This window comes from Danio rerio, chromosome 20 (genome assembly GCF_052040795.2).
Source record: "Danio rerio strain M-AB ecotype USA chromosome 20, GRCz13ab, whole genome shotgun sequence".
Taxonomy (NCBI): Eukaryota; Metazoa; Chordata; class Actinopteri; order Cypriniformes; family Danionidae; genus Danio; species Danio rerio.
This window is the reverse complement of record NC_141040.1, coordinates 17412163-17432895: the sequence shown is the minus strand read 5'-3', so window position 1 is coordinate 17432895 and position 20733 is coordinate 17412163. Positions and strand designations below refer to the sequence as shown.

The 20733-nt window shown below is 37.5% G+C and overlaps 1 protein-coding gene and 1 long non-coding RNA gene across 4 annotated transcripts in view; both read left to right on the top strand.

Annotated features, from left to right (window-relative positions):
- The window catches only part of ccdc190 (coiled-coil domain containing 190), a 40860-nt gene extending 20726 nt beyond the window's left edge, over positions 1 to 20134 (top strand). The window contains exons 4-5 of one of the 3 annotated variants that reach the window (XR_015518262.1): positions 16564 to 17362; positions 17468 to 20134. Coding sequence is in view for 1 of the 3 variants with exons in the window: in XM_087298094.1 (XP_087154220.1) it covers positions 16564 to 17062 (499 nt within the window). In the remaining 2 variants the exon portion in view is untranslated. Of the gene's footprint in view, positions 1 to 16563 lie in introns of all 3 variants that reach the window. The other 2 variants (XR_015518261.1, XM_087298094.1) reach the window with 2 other exon arrangements.
- On the top strand, positions 6897 to 8870 carry LOC147839116 (uncharacterized). Its single transcript, XR_015518265.1, has 4 exons — positions 6897 to 7025; positions 7700 to 7757; positions 7872 to 7935; positions 8052 to 8870. It is a non-coding gene; the product is annotated as an uncharacterized LOC147839116 (long non-coding RNA).
- Positions 20135 to 20733: the final 599 nt, after the last annotated feature.

Here is a 20733-nt window from a genome sequence, read left to right as displayed (position 1 = left end):
TACACATTGCACGAAAGTTAATTTGGAAAAATCCATAAAAAAAAGAGCACTGTGAGGAACTATACTGTAGCAAAGTGTGTGTGTGTAAGGGAGAGAGAGCGAGGTGGACCCCTGCTGCGTTTTGTGCTAGAGATACTTCTTCACTGCGCTATTAATGTAACCTAACAAACTAAATACCTACTATATCACTACGTGTGTCTCTCGCACTCCAGTGGTGCTTATTTCTCCTGTCTCCACAATTTCTGGGACATTTTATCTAATTTGCAGACTTCAGCAGGAGACTCCCTTTCACGAGTAGTGGGATGTCGGCTGTAATCATGAAGGGATGGGTAGTGACAATTTTCAAGCAAGCTGTGGTTTTGAATGATGCTCAGTTGGTAATAAAGGTCCAAAGATCCAACATTATCTAATTTTTAAAATGTAGCCCTATCTACATTTCTGGAGATCGTGAATTATGCAGCCAGAAGTATGCATGGGTGCATTTTGTCATTAAAATGAATGCGGTTTGACGCTGTTCCTTTTTGCGCTTACCAGCTGACCGCTTACCTCTGTATGGACAGCTTTTCCGCTGTTACCAGTTAATCCAGTAGCTACGTTCGCAGACTTCAGTTGCAGAGAGAAGTTGACCACAACAACGGGGTTTGGGTCTAGCAAAAAATTATTCCAGAAAGCAGCTAAGACAAAAACAAAAGCTAAAAAAATAAAATAAAATAAACATGTAAATAACAAGGTAAAAAATGTTTAAAATCTGAAAACGTGGTAAAAATCAGACGAGAGATTTTCTTTTACTGGATTTCTTTTTAAAACACTGGTTGGGTTTAGGAAAAGGGGTGGGCAGGTCAGTCAGTGCTTTTAAAAACTTTATCGGTTGGGTTTAGGGAAGGGAATCAGTCAGTCGGTCAGTCAGTGTCAGTCAGTCAGTTAGTCGAAAGCGGCCTCTGGTGGATTTAGTAGCTCCTGGCATATATTTTGTTCTCTCCAGAAATGTATATAGGGGAACATAATTGGAATAAGCCTGGGTTGCAAAGATATATGGAGTTGCCTTGAAAATATTTCACCCCCAAATGACCACAAGTAGCCTGAACTGACAGGATGGAACATGGATTTCACTTTGAACACACTAAACCAACTAGCCAGACTGATGCTGACTAAAGCAGGTCGCACACCAGAACCGCCGCTCGGCACCACGCAGCGCCATGTATTTTAGAATTCTAAACATAGGTTTCTATCAGGATACACACACCGGCGCCGCAAGTCGGCGGCTGTCGGCGGCGCCCGGCGACGGCTCAGGACGCAGTTCATTTTTCAGCCGCGCCACAGAGCGCCATCTGATTAGTTTCATGTTAAATATCATTCGAATGTGCGCGTCTGGTGTGCGATACTTTAAACTGTCATGTACGCGCCGTGTCGCGGCGCCGAGCGGCGCTTCTGGTGTGCGACCTGCTTAAGGGTCCGACCAAGATCCAACAATCGATCATCGGCTTTGTGCCGGCCTTAACATTTAACACCTTGTGAAAAGGGGAAAAACAATAAATCGTTGTATGAATGCTGTAATGTTTAAATAATTTTCCTTTAAAAACATGTAATGGTCATGTGACCATCAGGAAAAATGTAGCATCTCATTTCTCACAGGACGCGTTCTCTGTTCTCGCAGTCTCTCCCGTTCTTCCAAGAACATCTGGCAAGACCGGTCTCGCTATGAACGCAAGTCCATTCTCTGCGTTTTTGGAATTAAAGCTGGGGTCACACTTGACTTTTCTCGCCATAGACTTCCATTCATACTCACTCGATTGCATCAGACCAGAATTCAAGCTTGGTGAACTCGGACCTGCGAAGTTGCATCACTTGACTGCGTAAGACCAATCGAGAATCAAAACAAGATCTCTCTGGACAGAAATTTAAAACATAAAGCAATCGCTCGCTTTTTTAAACAATCTTGTTTAATCCCGCCCCTTTGCACAGCGCCGTACAACAGAATTTCGCACACACAACTCTAGTGTGACCGCAGCTTAAGAAACAGCAATACATTCTTCTTCACTTGCCATGAGGTGTAGCCATTTTGTCTTCCCGGTTACACTATAGCCCAGGGTTGGCCAACCCTGTTCCTGGAGAGCCACCTTCCTGCAGATTTCAGTTGCTACCCATATCAAACACACATGAACCAATCAATTAGGACCTGAACAAAACGTGATAATTACAGGCAGGTGTGTTTGATATGGGTTGCAATTGAAATCTGCAGGAAGGTAGCTCTCCAGGAACAGGGTTGGCCATCCCTGCTGTAGCCTATGGTTTTCATAATAAAAGTTTCACCCACATACAACTCTGTACTTTGTAATTTTAAATTTAAAAAGCTTATAACAAAGTGTATGAAATGATTAAATAAGAAACACAAACTTCTCAGTCAGTTACAGTCAGTTTGCAACATAAAGCAGCAAAACGAGCGATGTTTAACATCTATAAATCAATTGAAGTAAATGATACAAGAATTCAATGGCATACTTGAAGAATAAGGTCAACAGAAGCGATTTCAGATACAGCCCAAGTGTCCGTGTGTGCGCATGTATGTGCTGTATGAATGTGAATCTGGGCTTGAATGTCCCAGGGAATGAAAGCTGAATCAGATTGTGTGTTTAAAGCGTGCGTGTGCGTGTGTGTGTGTGTGTGTGTGTGTGTGTGTGTGTGTGTGTGTTTGTGGTTATGTATGCGCATGAATGCTTTCTGATTAGAGTCTGTGCGCAGTAAGGGGCATCTGTGACTGGGGGATTTCCTCAGTTTTATGCACCAGTGACTCTGATGATGGGATAATTGCATGCGCTCACAGATTCATTCATCCTCAAACACATACAAATGACTTAGTAAAAGATTTGTCATGTTTTAGTCCTCGCCATCAAAATGCTATTAATATATTTACACTGTTAGACTCGCATGTTTTGCCTTTTTCAGCACATTTAAAGGGACGAATATATGAAGCAAAGGAAGAGGAGACAAAATGCAAGCTTAAAAGCATAGTTTACTCAAAATTGGATTTACTCACACGGCTCCAGAGGGTGAATATAAAACACTCCTGTAGCTAATTGGTTTGAACTGAATTGATAATCATATTTCAAACTTTAAAAACAACTCTTTTTTGCTGTTTTTTGGTGTATTTAGCAGGGGTATCAGCTGGACAGGACTGCATAATACTCATTCATTCATTTTCTTTTGGCTTAGTCTCTTTATTCTCTCCACAGCACAATGAACCGCCAACGTATCCAGCGTACATTTCACACAGCTGATGCCCTTCCAGCTGCAACTCAGTACTAGGAAACATCCACACACACTTATGCACACACATACCCTATGGCCAATTTAGCTTACCCAATTTACCTATAGGGCTGCATAGTGAAGCAATGAGTCGCACATTCACCTTTCGAACCTCGGCTGGGTCAGTTGGCATTTCTGTGTTTGCATGTTCTACCCGTATTCACATGTGTTACCCCCACAAGTCCAAAGAACCGTAGTGTATGTGTGTGAATGAGGGTGTGTGGATGTTTCCCATGGGTTGTAGCTGGAAGGGCATCCGCTGGGTAAAAACATATGCTGGATGAGTTAGCGGTTCATTCCACTGTGGCGACCCTAGATTAATAAAGGAACTAAGCTGAAAAGAAAATGAATGAATGAATTCATCTATACTGGAGCACCTAGAGGAAACCCACAAGAACTCGGGGAGAAAATACAAAATTTAGTTTGTCTTCACTTCAAGAGCACATGCGATTCACACTTCTGTCCAGCTGGTGGCACTAAATACACCAAAAAAATTTAATGAAGAAGATGCACCTTCATTAAGCACCTTAATGAAGTAGACAATGCCAGCCTCAGTCAAGTCTAGAAGAGAAACATCTGTAGCTGGAACTTTATGTTAATCATTTATATTATTAAAACAATACAATTAATTTACAATAATAGTTAATGTTTTTACATTACTGTGAGGGGTAGATTTAGGATTGGGGTAGGTGTTAATAAAATACAATCTATGGGTAAATTAATAATAATACTCAATTTACGGTTTTACATTACTGTAAAGGTTGTGTTAGGCTTGGGGTAGATCCTAATAAAGAATAATAATAATAATAATGATAATAATAATAATAATAATAATAATAATAAATAAAATCATATAGTAATTTAATCAATAATTCATTCATTTTCTTGTCAGCTTTGTCCCTTTATTTATCCGGGGTCACCACAGCAGAATGAACCGCCAACTTATCCAGCAAGTTTTTACGCAGCGGATGCCCTTCCAGCCGCAACCCATCTCTGGGAAACATCCACACACACATTCACACACACACTCATACACACTCATAGTTTAGACTACCCAATTCACCTGTACCGCATGTCTTTGGACTGTGGGGGAAACCGGAGCACCCGAACATGCAAACTCCACATAGAAATGCCAATTGAGCCGAGGCTCGAACCAGCGACCCAGCGACCTTCTTGCTGTGAGGCGACAGCCACTGCTTCACCTAGGAATTTAATAAATTATATTAATAATATTTAGTATAATTAGTGTTTTTATATTCAGGGTTCATACGGTCATGGAAAACCTGAAAAAAGTCATGGAATTTTGACATGGCGTTTTCCAGGCCTGAAAAAGTTTTGAAAAACAAAAAGGTTTTGCAACAGTCATGGAAATTACATTTAGTCATTTAGTAGACATTTTTGTCCGAAGTGACTTAAGCTGCGGTCACATTAGAGCTTGTGTTTGCAAAATTCTGTCGTACTTCGCTGCAAAAAGGGATGGGTTAAACAATATGATTAGACATTAATAAAAGTGAGCGATTGCTCCATATTTAAAATGTCTTATTTTAAATGATCTTCTATTGGTCTCACGCAATCACCTGATGTGATTTTGCAGGCAAGAATTCACCAAGTTTGAACTTTCGAATGCAGAGAAATGTGAAACTTTTTCGCACGTGTTTGCATTTCTGTTCTGCCGCGTTCGCATACCTATGAATGAAAGTCTATAGAGTAAAAAGTACAGTGTTATCGCAGCTTTGTAATAGAAGTAGTATCAAACTATCAAAATTATCTCAAATTAGTTTGACAAATATCTGTATATTGGAATGGAGGTTAGTTGTTTTTACTTATTTTCTTTTCTTGGCCAAAAACATGCTCAAATTATTAGTGCTGTGTAAGGATCATCTATTTTACATACATATCAAATTAAATGCAAACTATTATGTGTTTTATGATATGCTGTAATAAATTTTAGTGTTTCTTATGATTTACTACGTATCTAGACATTACGTGAAACATTAGGTCATGAAAATTGTCTTGAAAGTCCTGGAAAAGTCATGGAATTTTGGTAGTAAAAATGTGTATGAACCCTGTATATTACGGTGAGGGTTGGTAAGATGTTAATAAAACACAACTAATAGGTAATGAAATAAATAATATAAATAAATATTGTTAACTTCCGGCCGCAGCTGTATACCTTTTAGCAACAACCGTCAGTCTTCTTACCAGTAGTTACACAAAGTGTTTAGAAATTTCAAAAGTAACTGATTGCAGCCCTGAATTTGAAAGCTGAGACTGCATATCTCAGACTTGCAATGTCAGACACAATGCACTCAATGGAGCTAGTGACGTCACTGTGAGGGATGTGGTTAGGTGTGCATATAAAAATCATTGCATGTAGCTCACCTTACCTTACCACTATAGTGGACTCTTAAAAAAGATATTTTAAAACACAAACAAGTTAACAGCTTTGGAAGCTAAATGTATTGTTCCTGACACTTTTATAAACAAATACATGCAATAATAATAATGAAAAAAACATTTAAAAAGCTAAATTTTACATATCTTTCACGTTCCCATAAAATTAGCTGTTTTGTATGTCGGCCATTTTGGATGCAGTGGTTTCTAGCATGCCCACCAATCAAATGACATATCACTATAAAGCCCAGTATGTCCTTTGAACAGTAAACAGTACTTGACAAAGTAGCTTAAAAAATGTAAACAAAATTCATGAAAACACAATGTCCACTACAGAGGACACAAGTCAATGAGGGGGATCTCAGAATGCATTTAGATCATTTACTTTAGTCATTACTATTGGAATGTGAAGAGATGTTTAACTAGCACAACAAATATGTTTGAAGACAATCATCTACTTTAATATAAGGCTAACAGTTTCAAAGTCACAAAAATGCTAAATAATTTTTGCATAAAACTGTAAATCAATCTCAGTCCTGATCAAAACTGCTAAATTGCTTAAAGAATAACAGGGTTTTAACTCTTTAATGGCTAAATTTATAAATGATGTCACTGATTTTTTTTAAAATGCACACAAAATTATGTGTATTTTCAATATAAAAAGTAATTGTGGACTGGATTTTTTTATACCTTTTATCACACACTTGGACATGTGAAACAACGTTGCCTTTGATTGAATTTCATTTTGTTCCTTTCCTAATTTACTGTTAGTGTATTTTTTGCCCCATTGACTTCTATTATAATTACATACATTGCAAAACCATGACACCATATAATCATGCATTTTTGATTGTTGGGGGTTTTCCCTGTAGGGAAGAGGTATAATTTGTCATTTTTACTGTTTATCGTCACTTGGCACCATTAACCCTTTAGATAGGCCTGTGCAAAACACACTCAAAAAAATGAATTATGGCTTTAGTTGGTCCAAAGAATGTAACCATGTTTAAATTAAACAATTCGCTTATGTTTGTGTATTAAAAATAAAAGTGTTGTGTTGGAAAAAATTAGAAAAAGTCAGTTTTTACATTTAAACAGCTCACTTAATTAACATGAATGAAAGGGAGTTGTGTTGCTTCTGCAGTACTGCATTTTGGTCAATAGGTGGAGTAATATCTGCACATGCGCAGTTTCAAAACAACACAGGAAGTAAGAAGATTCAAACCACAACGATCACTCTCAGCTCGGCGCCATATTATGGGAATCAAAAGATGAAGATTACAGTACAAATTGAGAACGTGCACAAAGCTTTCCCAAATGTGGACACACAGGTGAGATTTTTTTTTACTTTTTATGTATTTATACTGAGGCTGTGACAACATTTGAATCATAAATGTACTCTCTTGGAATACTCTGTTGTGTTTGTGTATAGTATTGCTATGAAATTGCCATGTTCCCAGTGTCTTTTCCACATTATAGACAGATAAATGTATAGTTTGTTTTGCATTCCTGTGAAATTTTATACTTGATATATATTAACTCCCCCAAAATAAAGTTGCAAACGTTGGTAGTAAGGAATAGTCATGTTAGAATAGTCTAAGCTTTTCACTCATCATAGCACACGTGCTGCTGATAATGTGACAATAAAAGTGATTTGATTTTTTATTTGATTTGATAGTCTTTATTTTAAATGAGTGTCAAGCAGTTTGTCGAGTTTGAATGCTAGTTTTGATAACTTACATAATATTAATTAAAATGTGGTGTTGGCACATTGTTATTTATTATCTAATTGTATTATTCAAGCCTGTTAACTTAAAAAAAAATAAGCAAAAATGCATTTGTGACACTTAAATAGGATGACATCTAGCATGACATATTTAATGTAAGTTTATTTGTTTGGTCATCTAACACGTTTAAATTTTTAAGTTTAGTAGTTTGCTGTTTATATTATTATATTTTATTATTTTAAATCTTTGCTCATTCACATCTATTTTCTCCCTCACAGGTTTACAGCTCAACCTCTAAAGTCCCATATCTGGCTGAGGAGACTGTGGATCATCCAGGTACTATGCCTTTAGATGCCTATACACACATTAAAATGATGTACAGTAAAAATTACTAGTAATTTTAACTACTAATTATTTAGTAAATTACTATTTGTCATTTCTGTCATTTAGAACATCACCAGTGGAAAAAAAAGGTGTGAATGCATCCTTAAAGCCCTAAGTGAGGGAGTACATGGTAAGCTATTTTATTAAATTTTTTTTAAACATTTTGTATTTTTCTCTTAAACCAATTCCTCCTTTCACCTTTGATCTGTTGGTAAATGTTTTATTTTTTTACCTGACTTTTTTTAGGATGCTGGGCATGATGAAGCGCAAACCTTGATGTGCAACACCACCTTATGAATCTACAGTGGTTACATTAACATTTAGCAGACTCTTTTGTCTAAAGTGACTTACAATTAAGGAGACATTCAGCAAATCAACAAGAAGAGGCATTACACCCAAGATGTGCTAATTATACAAAAAAAATTTAAGAATTAAGAATGCTTCTACATGTGGTTTGTCAAGCCCACACACCTGTGTAAAGCAGACTTCATGCACAATGTTTTGTTTTTTGTTTTTTAGATATAGGGAGTGGTTGTAAGAAAGTGTCTGGTGCAAATGTGCAGAAATGGTGCAAGTGTCAGAAATGAATGTGTGTAGCTATTGCATGTTCTGTGATGGTTGGTCTAATTTATGATGTAATGCTGATTGTGTTACATTGCTTTAAAATGTTAATCTTTCTTTGAACAACTGAAGTGTTATCTGCTTTTTCAGTGTAAAGAAGGTACAGTATAGTTTACAAAAGAAGACTTAATTTTTCTATGTATATTTTTGATAAATCTTTTGAAGGCAGAATATTATTTTTGAATGTTTTTTGTAATATATGAAAAGTATTATTTCGAAAAGTGTATTTTATGATGTTTTTGTAAGCATATTTTTAAAATCATTTATTGTTTTCAATTTGCTTCATACTTGTATTACTATTATTTTAATAGTATTAATATTTTAACCTATTGTAATAAGTGAAGATACAGATAAAGACAGTATTTGGATTTTGATAATCATTTTATTGCTGGAAAATATGTAAAACTGTAAAAATGCTATTGAATAAACTCAATGAAACGGAAATTGTTTTTTTATTTGGTTAAACATAGCAATATCAATTTTAGAATAATTGAACTTAAATAACTACATTGATTAAAGCTAAATTATAAATGTTACGTTGATTGAACTAAACAACATTACATTACCTTTATGTAACTAACTTAAGTTCACTAAAATTAATATTCTTTCTTAAAGGTAACTTAACTCGGTTACGTGGAACCAGTGGACAAAAAAAAGTTAATTAACGCCAACATATCATTTTTTTGAGTGCAAGCTTAGTTTCTGGATTTTATATGGAGTATAACAGCAAATTAAAGTATCCGTGTCTGTGTGAGAGTGACCTTTACACATTTACCTTGATGTGTCTGAGAAAATCTGAACTACATGGAGTAAACAAAAACAAAGACTTTGTATTTATGCACCATCAAATGTGCTTAAAATGGAAGTCAATGGGACAAAAACTGCCACCAATAGTAAATTAGGGAGTAAAAATGAAAATCAAACAATGCATCAAAGCCAATGTTGTTACTAATCGTTCACATGTCCAAGACTGTGAGAAAAGGAACAAAAATCCAGTTCACAATTACTTTTTATATTAAAATTACGTTAATTTGTGTGTGTCTTTCACCAAATCAGTGACAATAAAGAGTTAAAATCCTGTAATTTTCTAAAACATTTAGTAGTTTTGATCAGAGGTTGATTAACAGATTTATCCAAATATTTTTTTTAAATTATTTATCTGATGCATTTTACAGCAGTTTAATTCAGTGGATGTTTTCATCTCGAACATAACAAAAGAGTACTAGTACATTTGAACATGCACAAGGGTTAAATATTAGTGGAATAACTGCACAAATGTCCACTTTTTGACAAATAACAGCCCCTTTTCACCATGCTGGCTAAGAGCCTGAGTTGCCATTGTAGAGATAATTGCAGAAATGCTGAGATAATAACTTTGGCTGCATTCCACTCAAGCTGGTGAATCCGCAAAACAAACAAACAAACAAACCAAAAAACAACAGAAAGTCTGTGGATGTCGAACAGGTAAAGATCTGGGCATCTAATGAGACAGCGAGAGAACTGTCTCTCCTGCTTTCGCCCTTGAGCGAGACACATCCCAGGTTCCTTCACTGGAACTGTCCATTCAATCAGTGAACCCAAGGTTGTGTTGGATGACAAGCATCTGCTAAATAGCAAGAAAGAAACAAGAGGGACAGAAATAGGCAATGTTTTGACCGTCTCCCTCTCTCACGGTGCTCTTCCTGTAACATCTTCTGTCTGTCTGCTCGCTCTCTCTGTGGACCTGATGGGAGACTGGTGCTCCTTCGGCTTTTTGCTTGTTAGGCAGACAGCCTGTAGGCAACCAACTAGTGCCTACTTCACTTTACCTCCCCTTATTTCTCTCCCTCTCTCTGACAGAGACACTCTATCTTACAGAAGTGTTTCATTTCCTATCCTCCTTTTCTCTTGTCAGTGCCATTTGGTGATACTTAGAAACTCTAACTGCCCGTTTAACGGGCAAAAACAAACGTACTGCTCATTATTAGATGATGTTATGCATCTTCTTACCAGAAACAGTGTATTAAAACCAGCAGTTTTCCCACATCACATTGTTTAATGTTTGTTTATTCAATTATTACTGTTATTCGTTTTAATAATATGTTTCGGGAATACTTTAGTTTAGCTCACAATTCATGCTATTAACTACTGACTTATGACCTGCCTATTATTAAGATATTAACTGTTTATTGGTAGTTTTAAAGTATGATCTTATTCAGCAACCCTAATCCTACCCAAATCTTAAACGCAACTTCTGCCTTACTAACTATTAGTAGTTTATTACACGACGTTGGTTAATGGTTTGTTAATACCATGAATTCTGAATTAAAATAAAGCATTACCTGATGTTTCAAGTAACAATTGTAGAAATTTAATCCAGTTTTCTAATATGTGGCAATTAAAATGAAGTAAGCACATAAAGTTTAATGTAATTCTTACCAAAAATGTAGCAGTCAAACAGTTTCGTTTTTTTCATCCTTGTCATCTTGTAAGATGAATCAAAGATGTATGTTAGTGTGTACCCTCATCAGTGGTGTAAAGTAACAAACTACAAATACTTAAATGACTGTAATTGAGTAGTTTTTCATAGAAATTGTAATTTACCACGTAGTTCTAAAAATGTGTACTTTTACGTTCCCTTCAGTACATTTTTAGTACAGTATCTGTAATTTTACTCCACTACATTCCTTCAACCTGCAGTCACTACTTAAGTTTTGGTCTATAGGGATTAGAAAAATCAGTCCTGTGATTCCTGTCCAATCAAATGGCTCATAGAAAGTGAATCACATCCTTATCACATTTTAATTGTAGTAAACTATTTAAAAAAATTAAAGGTGTCCAAGAAGATGTTTAAAATCTACAGAGTGTTTAGATGCAGGTCACTGATGAGAAGATGACTGATAATTACTGTATTAAACATCCAACAGGCACAAGATGTCAACATGATGTTAGATTGACGTTGTACCTCAACGTCGTGGCGATGTTGCATTTTGTTTAAAAATGGAAATTGGTTTGACGTCAGAACTCAACGTCCAAACTAAAACAACCAAATATCAACGTATAATGATGTTACAGCTTGACGTTGTGTGGACATTACCGACATTATAAAGTTTATCGTTGGATTTTGGTTGTCATACTTGACGAATAAATGTCAGTATTTGATGTCAATATGATTTAAAATGTTGGCTCAACGTTGGATTTTGGTCAGTTTCTAACATAACCTAAAATCAACCAAACATCAACGTCATTTGACTTTGTTATTGAACTTCAAAATAACATTGCCCTTAGACGCTGGGTAGACTTTAAATATAGGTCACCTGACATCACAACCTAAATCTATTCTAATATTAACATCTCATGATGTTGTGAGCCTGCTGGGCAATCACTATATGCATTACAGAATGTTACATTTACACACATCCACAAATTACATGTATGCGTCAGCTTTTTACAGTGTAATACCCACTACTCGCTACTTTTGAGTACTTTAAAAAGGTCTACTTTGAGTAATATTCACAACAGATACTTTTAGTCTACTTGCACTACATTTTTAAGCAAGTAATGGTACTTTTACTTTAGTATGATTTTTCAGTACTCTTTCCACCCTTGACCTTCATATAAAGCAATGTTTACATATGTAAATGTCCACTCCGCAACCCACTTTAATATTTAACATCAAAATTGCACTGCATTGTTTTAGGTGCCAAATACACTTCTTAAAGCATTCCTCAACAATTGTTAGCTAAATTGTAATATAGGTAATTGAGAAATTAGTAGTTTTGGTAGCACTTTATAATAATAGTACATCAATAATGATGCACTGTAAAATAATCCGTTATTTAAATTATACAATTGTATAATTTGTATAATTATATCATGACTTTACTTGGAGGGGCACGTCGTCATTAACTTGTTCTTAACTACTCATGAACTCCTTATGCACGTCCGTCTAGTAGTGCGTTTACTCTGAATAACAATAGAAAAGTGTTCTGTCGACAACAACATGAACAGATTAAACACAGGAGTTTATGAGCAGTTAAAGATGAGTTGATGATGTGCCCCTTCAAGTAAAGTCATACATTAACAGCTCATGAGTTAATTCATTCATTTTCTTTTCGGCTTAGTCCCTTTATTAATCTAGGGTCACCACAGCAGAATGAACCGTCAACTTATCTAGCATATGTTTTACGTCCTTCCAGCTGCAACCCATCTCTGGGAAACATCCATACACACTCATTCACACTCATACACTAAGGACAATTTAGCCTAACCAATTCACCTGTACCGCATGTCTTTGGACTGGTGGGGACAACGGAGCACCCAGAGGGTGCCCCACGCAAACGCAGGGAGAACATGCAAACTCCACACAGAGATGCCAACTGACCCAGCCGAGGCTCGAACCAGCAACCTTCTTGCTGTGAGGTGACAGTACTACCTCGCCCTCTCATGAGTTTATGTTGGTTGCATTTAATTTAAACCTAAATGTTAATTCATTCCTTCATTTCCTTTTCGGCTTAGTCTCTTTATCAGTCCAGGGCCGCCACAGCGGAATGAACCGCCAACTTATCCAGCATACGCAGCGAATACCCTTTCAGCTGCAACCCATCACTGGGAAACACCCATACACACTCATTCACACACATACACTACGGACAATTTAGCTTACCCAGTTCACCTATACATGTTTTTGTGTTTGTGGGTGAAACTGGAGCACCCGGAGGAAACCCACGCAAACACAAGGAGAACAAGCTCCACACAGAAACACCAACTAACCCAACCGAGGCTCGAACCAGTGACCTTCTTGCTGTGAGGCAAACATGCTACCCACTGTGCTACCGTGTAGCCCCCTAAATGCTAATTAATACATTAATTAAAAGCATGTACAAACAAGTAATTAAGGTAGCTTTATATACACATGAACTCTTATGAATCATGTTGTAGTGCCATAATTCATCATTAATTCATAATAAAGTAATGTTTGGTTTACATATTAATACATAATTATTTATGTACTGTTATTGTAAAGTGTTACCATAGTTTGCAACTAGTTACTTTTGGCAGTATCCTGCAGTTTAGCAGAGTAGTTTTAAGAGTTTTTTAGTTAGCTTGACAGCTTAGCTTGTAGCTTATCAAGCAACAGTTTGAGAGTAGCTTCCCCAACATTGCAAAACATAAGCAGTCACCTTTGCGCTAACAGTATATTTGAGTTTACACTCTTTTTATCAGCCCATCTTATTTCACAACACACCACCCTTTGCCAGTCTGCATCTAAGCTACAGTCATTCTTTGAGCGTTTGAGACTGCTGTTCAGTGCGGACAGGTTGAAAAGATGATGAGGGGCTTTTGGATTTACTGTTTACCTCAGCACTGTCCTGACATGGCCATGACCGGCTTGTTGGATATGGACAGCACACTGCTTTACAAGACTTACATTGAGCTAGCATGCCTGTCGGAACACTTTTTCAGCTGATGAAAACATCTGACCTCATGGTGTGACAGTCATACTCTGACATTACCTGCACTCTGTACACTAAGACAGTATTTCTGTGGTAAAACCTTGAAAAGTGCCTGACTGTGCACTGACTGCAATGGCAGATGTCTTCTGTGGCATCATCTTGACTGAAATTGAAGATAATTATCAGGCTCAGGCTGAATGTGCTGACGTTTTTCTTACCAATTTCTGGTAATTTGGTGAGCTGAGAGTAACTTTTATTGCTGGTTGTGAAAGAGCCAAAGTTAAGGAAAGTTATTTCACAGGGGCAGCCATATTGTTTCAAGCATCTGAGATCAACTGGGAAGTTTTCCGAACATTTAAAGGATAAATCAACATAAACAAATGTCATATGAAACGTGTACATTTAGGGTTGATCCAATAAATGTGTATACTACAATATATGCTAACAGGCTTGCTAATATGCTAAAGACATTATAGGCCCTTTTCCAACCTACCATTATTATGCAATTAATACAGGAATCTGATATATTTAACATATTAAAAAATCTGTCATATATGCAACATATATTTCATAATTTATTAATTAAATATTTTTTTTCAACAATTGGAATTCCAAATATGCAAATATATTAGCTATCATTTGATTTTTATGTTCATATATGACCTTTTTTCAGATTAATCTGTGGACCTATTCACATGTGGCCGGCTAATATGCTTTACCGTTTCTACCTGGTATTAACATGCACTCCTAGTTATAGTCCCTTTCAGCCAAGTCATTTCACTCAGCGGCCATCTTTGAAATGCCTCTCGGGCAATATGCTTGGGCATTCTGTCTGAATGGGGAAACATCAAATTCTCCAAAATTGTTTGCCAAGCTCCTGATTTCATTACATATTTGGAACCACCATTAAAATGAAACAACTTTCTCATAATTTTCATTTCTAAACGTTCGAATCAAACAAAGTCTGCATATTTTCAGGTTGCCCAGGTTAATGCACACTCAAAAAAAAAAAAAGAAACGAGATCACGACACCAACCTCATTTATGCCTGTTCTACATATGATCATCCTCTGTATAATGCTTCATCACATTGCACTGTTTTGGTTTATTTAAAAGTACAGATTTTAAGCTTTATCTGGAAATTTTTCTGGATAAGTATTCAGTGCGATTCCAGTGCATTTGTTGACCACCAACCTGTTGTAAAAGCACATGTCTGGACTAAGCCTTTTCCCGGAGAATCCTCAGTCTATCAATGACTGGCTTCTGTACTAGAAGGCAGCACTTCGTTCGCCATATTGACCGTTGAACTTTTCCCTATTTAAAACTACTTGAGTGACATGTCTTGTGTATTGTATAGTCTTTGCTTATGGCATCCCAAGTGACCACTTGGGATAATATTTACCTCTTATTCCTTCACATTATACACTTTTACAGAAGTACTCAATGTGTTAGAAGAGTAACATTAAATAAACAAACGTTGCTTTTGAGGGAGGATTGTGACTATTGTGAATGTAATCTCTGTGTTCTGCTACAAGATGGCAAAAAGAGCTTAAGTGAAACTGAGTTGAGCTATTATGTAAGGCAATTCCTCCAGGTTCAACTCTGGGAAGAGCTGAAAATGGATACATAAAATCAGACAGATGAAAGATTCTGTGATTATAAGGTCACATATAAAGGAGTTGTTCTTGTTCCTAAGAAATTAATTTGTGAGAATCAGCTGACCTGATTTTTCTGAATGAACACAAAAACTGATCACGGAGTTAGTGAATCCTGCCACTGCAAGATGAAGGGTTTTCTCATGCTCTCAAGGCACTATGCCAATATGGAATGTCTTCCCTCATAGAGTAGTTGTACAAGTGAACCTTTTGGTAAATATATGGACTTGGTAAAGTTGTGCAAGGTGAATTCATATTGCAAGCATGCCACCTAGCTTTTTTTTTAGTTTTATAGATGTCTAAACGTAGGCGGATGGGCTAAAGCAAGGCAAAATTTGGGCTGTAAATCAACATTCAATCGATGTTTAAGATATCAAAAAATGAAACTAGTCCTCAAATAAGCAGATTAGACAACCTTTACATGTGTAGTCAGTCATTTCTGTATATATAATTACAAGTCATCAGCGATCCAGCCTGTGCAGATCGCTGGTAAAAAACACAGATTGCTAAATAATTACAAATCCGCTGTTACATGGACTACAAGTCCAGTCATGCACCACACACACACACCTGTTCTGGATCACGATTGATTACACAGCTGCGAGCTGCTCAAAGACTGATCACAGGGACTATTTAAACAGCACATACACACGCATCAGGGCTGAGTCTTGTTATACTGGTTGTGAACGTTATGATGTAGTGTCCTTGCCTTGCCTTCCGTTATTGAACCTTGCTTGTTTTGTTTGTTTTATGTTGTCTGCTGTCTGCTTTCTGATCACTCGCCTGATTTTTGATTACGACTCTAGATTGCCTGTATACATCTGTTTACCCCTGTGTTAAACATTGCTTGCCTGACCGTTCTTGTTAATAAACTCAAAACATTTGGATCCACACTCTTTTGTCAGACTTCCGTTCAAATTGCACTAGTCTTGTTTTGAGTGATTCTAAGATTTCTATCAATTTTTCACTGACAGCCCAAGTTTATATGATTTTTAATGAGTACTGACTTTTACACTTTAAGTAACTCTTTCTCTCTCCTCTTCTCCAGGTCGTCTTCTCTGCAGGCTCGTGTTCAGGAGTTTATCAGCAGTGGGGGCAAAAGGACAGAACACTCCTCTGAGACTCTCTGCCTGCCGGACCTAAAACAGCAGCCTGTCACCTTTCTAACCACCACAAACACGCATACAGACCGAGAGGAGAGCAAGGAAAGAGATATGGAGGGACATGTGGAGGTAGTGAGGGACAGAGAAAAAGACAGCCAGAAAGAAAAGGAATGGATGCTGTTAAGGGAAAGAGAGAAAGATAATGAAAATGGAGCTGAAATAAATGGGAATAGGGGTTCATCTTCTCCTGTGCCTTTCCCCCCTGACATGCTTGCTCCTGATGGACATTTAAGAACCGTTCACACGTTGCCAAATTTTGCCCAGGCCCTGGTCGAAGCAAGAAAAGCAAGATACATCAGACACAGAGGACAGCCACTGTGTGAGAGAGAACTCACCATACGAGAGATATTTGCCCAGGATTCAAGACGCACTCCAGCTGTTTGAGAGACTAAAATAGCAGCTCTCAACTGAATTTGCTTCAAGACTTATTTGAATCAGACACAAGTTCTAAAACACAATGCAGCAAGTTACTGCACTTGCTAAAGTATCTAGTGCCAAAAATTATGTTAAGTTGCTGGCTGTATTTAAATTAGCTTTTTGGGGCATTCACTATTACGAGATGACAACCCATCCCGCACATCCTAAATTAGGCTTTTCTTATCATCAAATTTGCTGTATACAGACAGACAGCGAGTATAACCCCTTTGGTTCTTCTTGTTTGGTTGTCTTCTTTGCTCTCACATTGCCACCCACTGAACCTAAGCAGGGTTGTACCTGGTTAGTACCTGGATGTGAGACTACCTGGGAAAACTAGGTTGCTGCTGTAAGAGATGCTAGTGAGGCCAGCAGGGGTTGCTGGCCTCACTAGCCACTAGATTGCATGAGGTCTTGACTCTCTGTGGTAACTTAAAAATCCCAGGATGTCCTGCAAAAAGAGTAGGGGTCTGTTCCTGTATCCTGCCCAAACTTGTCTTCTAAAATCTGTCCATCATGGCGTGCTAACCATCCCTGTATTATCTAATTAGCTTCATCAATCTTATCCCAACCATTAAGCAGGTGTGTATGGTGTGCCGTCTGGACCAGAATGGCTGAGGAGGTGCTCGCTGCTAGAGCTTCTTGGGTGGAGCTCACCTGCAATGAGGGGAAGTTTGAGCTCTGGCTCCTCCTATAAGCTTTTTCAATGCACACACCTACCCTGTCGACCCTAACCCTAACCCCCAGTGATATCACTTGTGGAAGAATTGCAGCAAGGATGAGCTGGAGCTCAACTCTGCTCTTGTGGCTCTGCAGTGAGTACCATTTGGAACGGCTGCCATTGTGTCATCTAAGTTGATGCTGCACACAGGTGGTGGTTGAGGAAACCCCCCACCCTCCCAAACAGAACCTGAGCTAGTGATTTTGACAGGGGAGGCTTGTGTAATTAGAAGGATTCTAAAGACCGAAGTATCTACAACAGAGGTCATCAACCCTGTTCCTGGAGATCTAACTTCCTGTTGAGTTTAGCTTCCACCCTGATCAAACACAACTAAACCAATTAATCAGGACCTGAAGTAGCACGTAATAATTGCAGACGGGGTGTTCGATCAGGGTTGCAACTAAAATCTCCAGGAACAGGATTGGTGACTTCTGGTCTATAGGAGCTCTTGAGATCAGAAGACTGAAGTTAACTCACATGCCTCTTACTAGCTGGATTCGGTTACACTCACACCATTGAATCTCACTCCAATTCAGGTCATAGCAATCAATCTAACCCCTCTGGTTCTTCTCAACCCACTTAAACCATGATTTGAACTGGCAATATTGCTTTTGAGGTGGGTAAGCCAAAGGTCACTGCATATGTTGCTAGTGTGTCTTTTGAGGCCAAGGGAGTAGAGTTTACTTACACAGCTCTTACTCATCCACCTTAACCTTACTCTCATTGAGGTCATGGAACCAATAAAACACCTCTAGTTCAATTTCAGTGCACTCCGAATGGGATTCAAATCAAGGATTCCAGCATAAGAGAAGGTGCATTAAGAAGGACAGTAAAAGACAGCAGCTTTTAGTCTAACGCAACTCTAAAGGGGTTTGCACAAAGCTCTCACTGGCTGGACTTTGATAACTCGCCCACCTAAACTCCCATCCAGTTCATTGCCAATGTTACCCCTCCCGTTCTACTGAACTCACTTAAAGCAGGATTTGAACTTGCGCGTCCATCATGGGAGGTAGCTGCACCGAAAAGGCCGCTGCATCTAGCCTCTGTTGCAATTGTATCTCTTGAGGCCATTGGAGTGAAGTTTACTCAGCTCTCACTAGGGCTCTCTTACACATGCAGGCCATAGAACAAATGTAACTCCTCCAGTTCAATTCAATTGGCGAAAGTGAAGAAAAAAAAACGTTGAGAGAACCAGACTCAGATATATATGAAGCATTCAAAAGCAAAAGCCGCTAAACACCACTTCAGTCAAAAATGGGCTAATGACAAATAGATTTGCTTCAAATCATCTAAGTTGCAGCGTCAGCGCATTTAGAAATAACAGTTTGTATGCAAAAGCCACTAAACGCCACTTTGACAGCAAAAGCTGCTATATCCTAAGAACCAATCAGAAGGCGTGAATTGAATCATCTGTTTTCAATGTAGCAGCGCGCTGCTGATGAGCCGGCTTTTATGAGGAGAGCGTTTTATTCTGCTTTCGATTTTAAAAGACGGAGTTTGATGAACTGGATGAGCCTTTCCGGCTGTGAGTGGATGACAAATAAAAATGTCCCTTACCTCAAAACTTCGTGCAAGAAAAAGAAAACACAATGTACAGTCGACAGCAGGGGCGATTTTAGGATTTTCATTTTAGGGGGGCTAGGCACCTTATAAGGTAAAAAAGGTGTATTTATAAGCAGTAATTTAATAGTAATACACTTAAAAATGTTTGTTTAATATGGGTTGTAGTATTCCACTGTATTACAAAGACAGGCATAGCCATTTGAGTTCTGAATAAGCCAAAGAGGCTAGGCTCAACCCACTTGTTTATTGTAGTAAAAACCACTTTCTGTGCTCAAGTGCATTTTTTGTTTCTATGTATTAAATGAATAAGCAGTCACTTTTCTAATTAAATGACACAAACATAAATATGTATTTTTAAACTTACGGCTAATTCACATATTTCACGATCTGAATGATAATAATAAATACTAGACAACACTTGATGTTTCTTTCTCTGTCAGTGACTCAGTGACAGTTATAACAAGTATTCTCTAAGTGCTTCTGTCACTGTGTTTACTTTCTGTGCAAGACTGTAGTTAATGCCACATGAACTGTAAAGTGTTTAATACTGGTAGTTCATTTTGATATAAAAATTGTGAAATTTTTGTTAAGAGTTACATTTTTCGCTGGAAGAAACAGCTGTGGTGATGAGGTGAACGTCGAGAAAACCCGACTGCTCCATGACATTGAGATACAGATGATACAAGGTTATCTATATCAAAGAACTGCAAATAAGCAGACATTTTAACAGTTTATCAATAAACACACACCTCTTCCTCTGGCTGTCCACATATGTGGTTTGCTGATCAAATGAAAAACAAAAGATGGGGAGGAGCCGAATTATGCCGCCATTTACGTTTCACATTTAAAAGGGACTGAGGCAATAATTTAGTGTACAAGTTACACTTTTGCTAATCGCAAAAGGTTAGGGGGGCTGAGTAGAAATATAGGGAAGCTACAGCCCCTTTAATTTTAGGTGGTTTGTGTAATTTTTTTTTTTTTTTTTGTGTGAAAAATAATTTCTAATTGCAACTAAATACACTGTCTTGTCCTGGTAGGTGGATTTAGAGGGTTTTGCGGGGGAAAAAAAGCACAAGTGGATTTAGCTGGTTTTGACGCCAAAGAAAATTTACCTTGTTAAAAACCAAAGAATTGTCTAAAGTGACATTTATGAAAAAAGTGTTTTATTTACTAGATAATAACCTTTTTATTACATATGAAATGAAACTTCTGAGCCTATTTATAGGAGCCTGATAGAAAATGCTCATTTACAAGAAAAGAGGTCTGATGGATTCAGAGATTTCTGAACTATGCATACTAGCTTGTTATAATCACCTAAACTATTTACACTTAGTTTGTTATAACCAAACATCTTCAT